At 30.5% G+C, this 370-nt stretch overlaps 1 protein-coding gene across 1 annotated transcript in view; it reads left to right on the forward strand.

Annotated features, from left to right (window-relative positions):
* Positions 1-226: 226 nt before the first annotated feature.
* The window catches only part of NLRC4 (NLR family CARD domain containing 4), a gene marked incomplete at its 3' end in the record, with an annotated part of 42,321 nt that continues 42,177 nt past the window's right edge, over positions 227-370 (forward strand). The window contains exon 1 of the mRNA XM_018571562.1: positions 227-255. Coding sequence (XP_018427064.1) covers position 255 — 1 coding nt within the window. The remainder of the gene's footprint in view (positions 256-370) is intronic.

Raw genomic sequence — 370 nt, forward strand, 5'->3', positions numbered from 1 at the left:
GCTTTCATCGGTTCGGCCCTCCACAGCCATCCCAGTTTTTCATGTGGCCCCTCTTTTGCTTTAACTTTGCTATCTCACTTGTAATTGTATTATTCTTTACTAGTAATAGCTACTCAAAATAGTACAAAAAAAAGGCTATAAATATAGTAGCAGCACATATCATAATGTAAAACTGCGTTGTATATTTTACAGTGACATCCTTTTCCTTGTTTCAGCAAAAATTTACAGTGGAGGTTTCAACTTAATTTACTACAAGTAAGTTTCTTCATTTGACTGTATATCATTTGACTGTATATAAAGTATAGCATACAATTTATATTACAGTAAAAGATGTTGCAAGGAAAAACTATTAAAATATTTGATATTTATA

The sequence above is a fragment of the Nanorana parkeri genome, unplaced genomic scaffold (assembly GCF_000935625.1).
Source record: "Nanorana parkeri isolate BGI_ZX_2015 unplaced genomic scaffold, ASM93562v1 scaffold1783, whole genome shotgun sequence".
Classification (NCBI taxonomy): Eukaryota; Metazoa; Chordata; class Amphibia; order Anura; family Dicroglossidae; genus Nanorana; species Nanorana parkeri.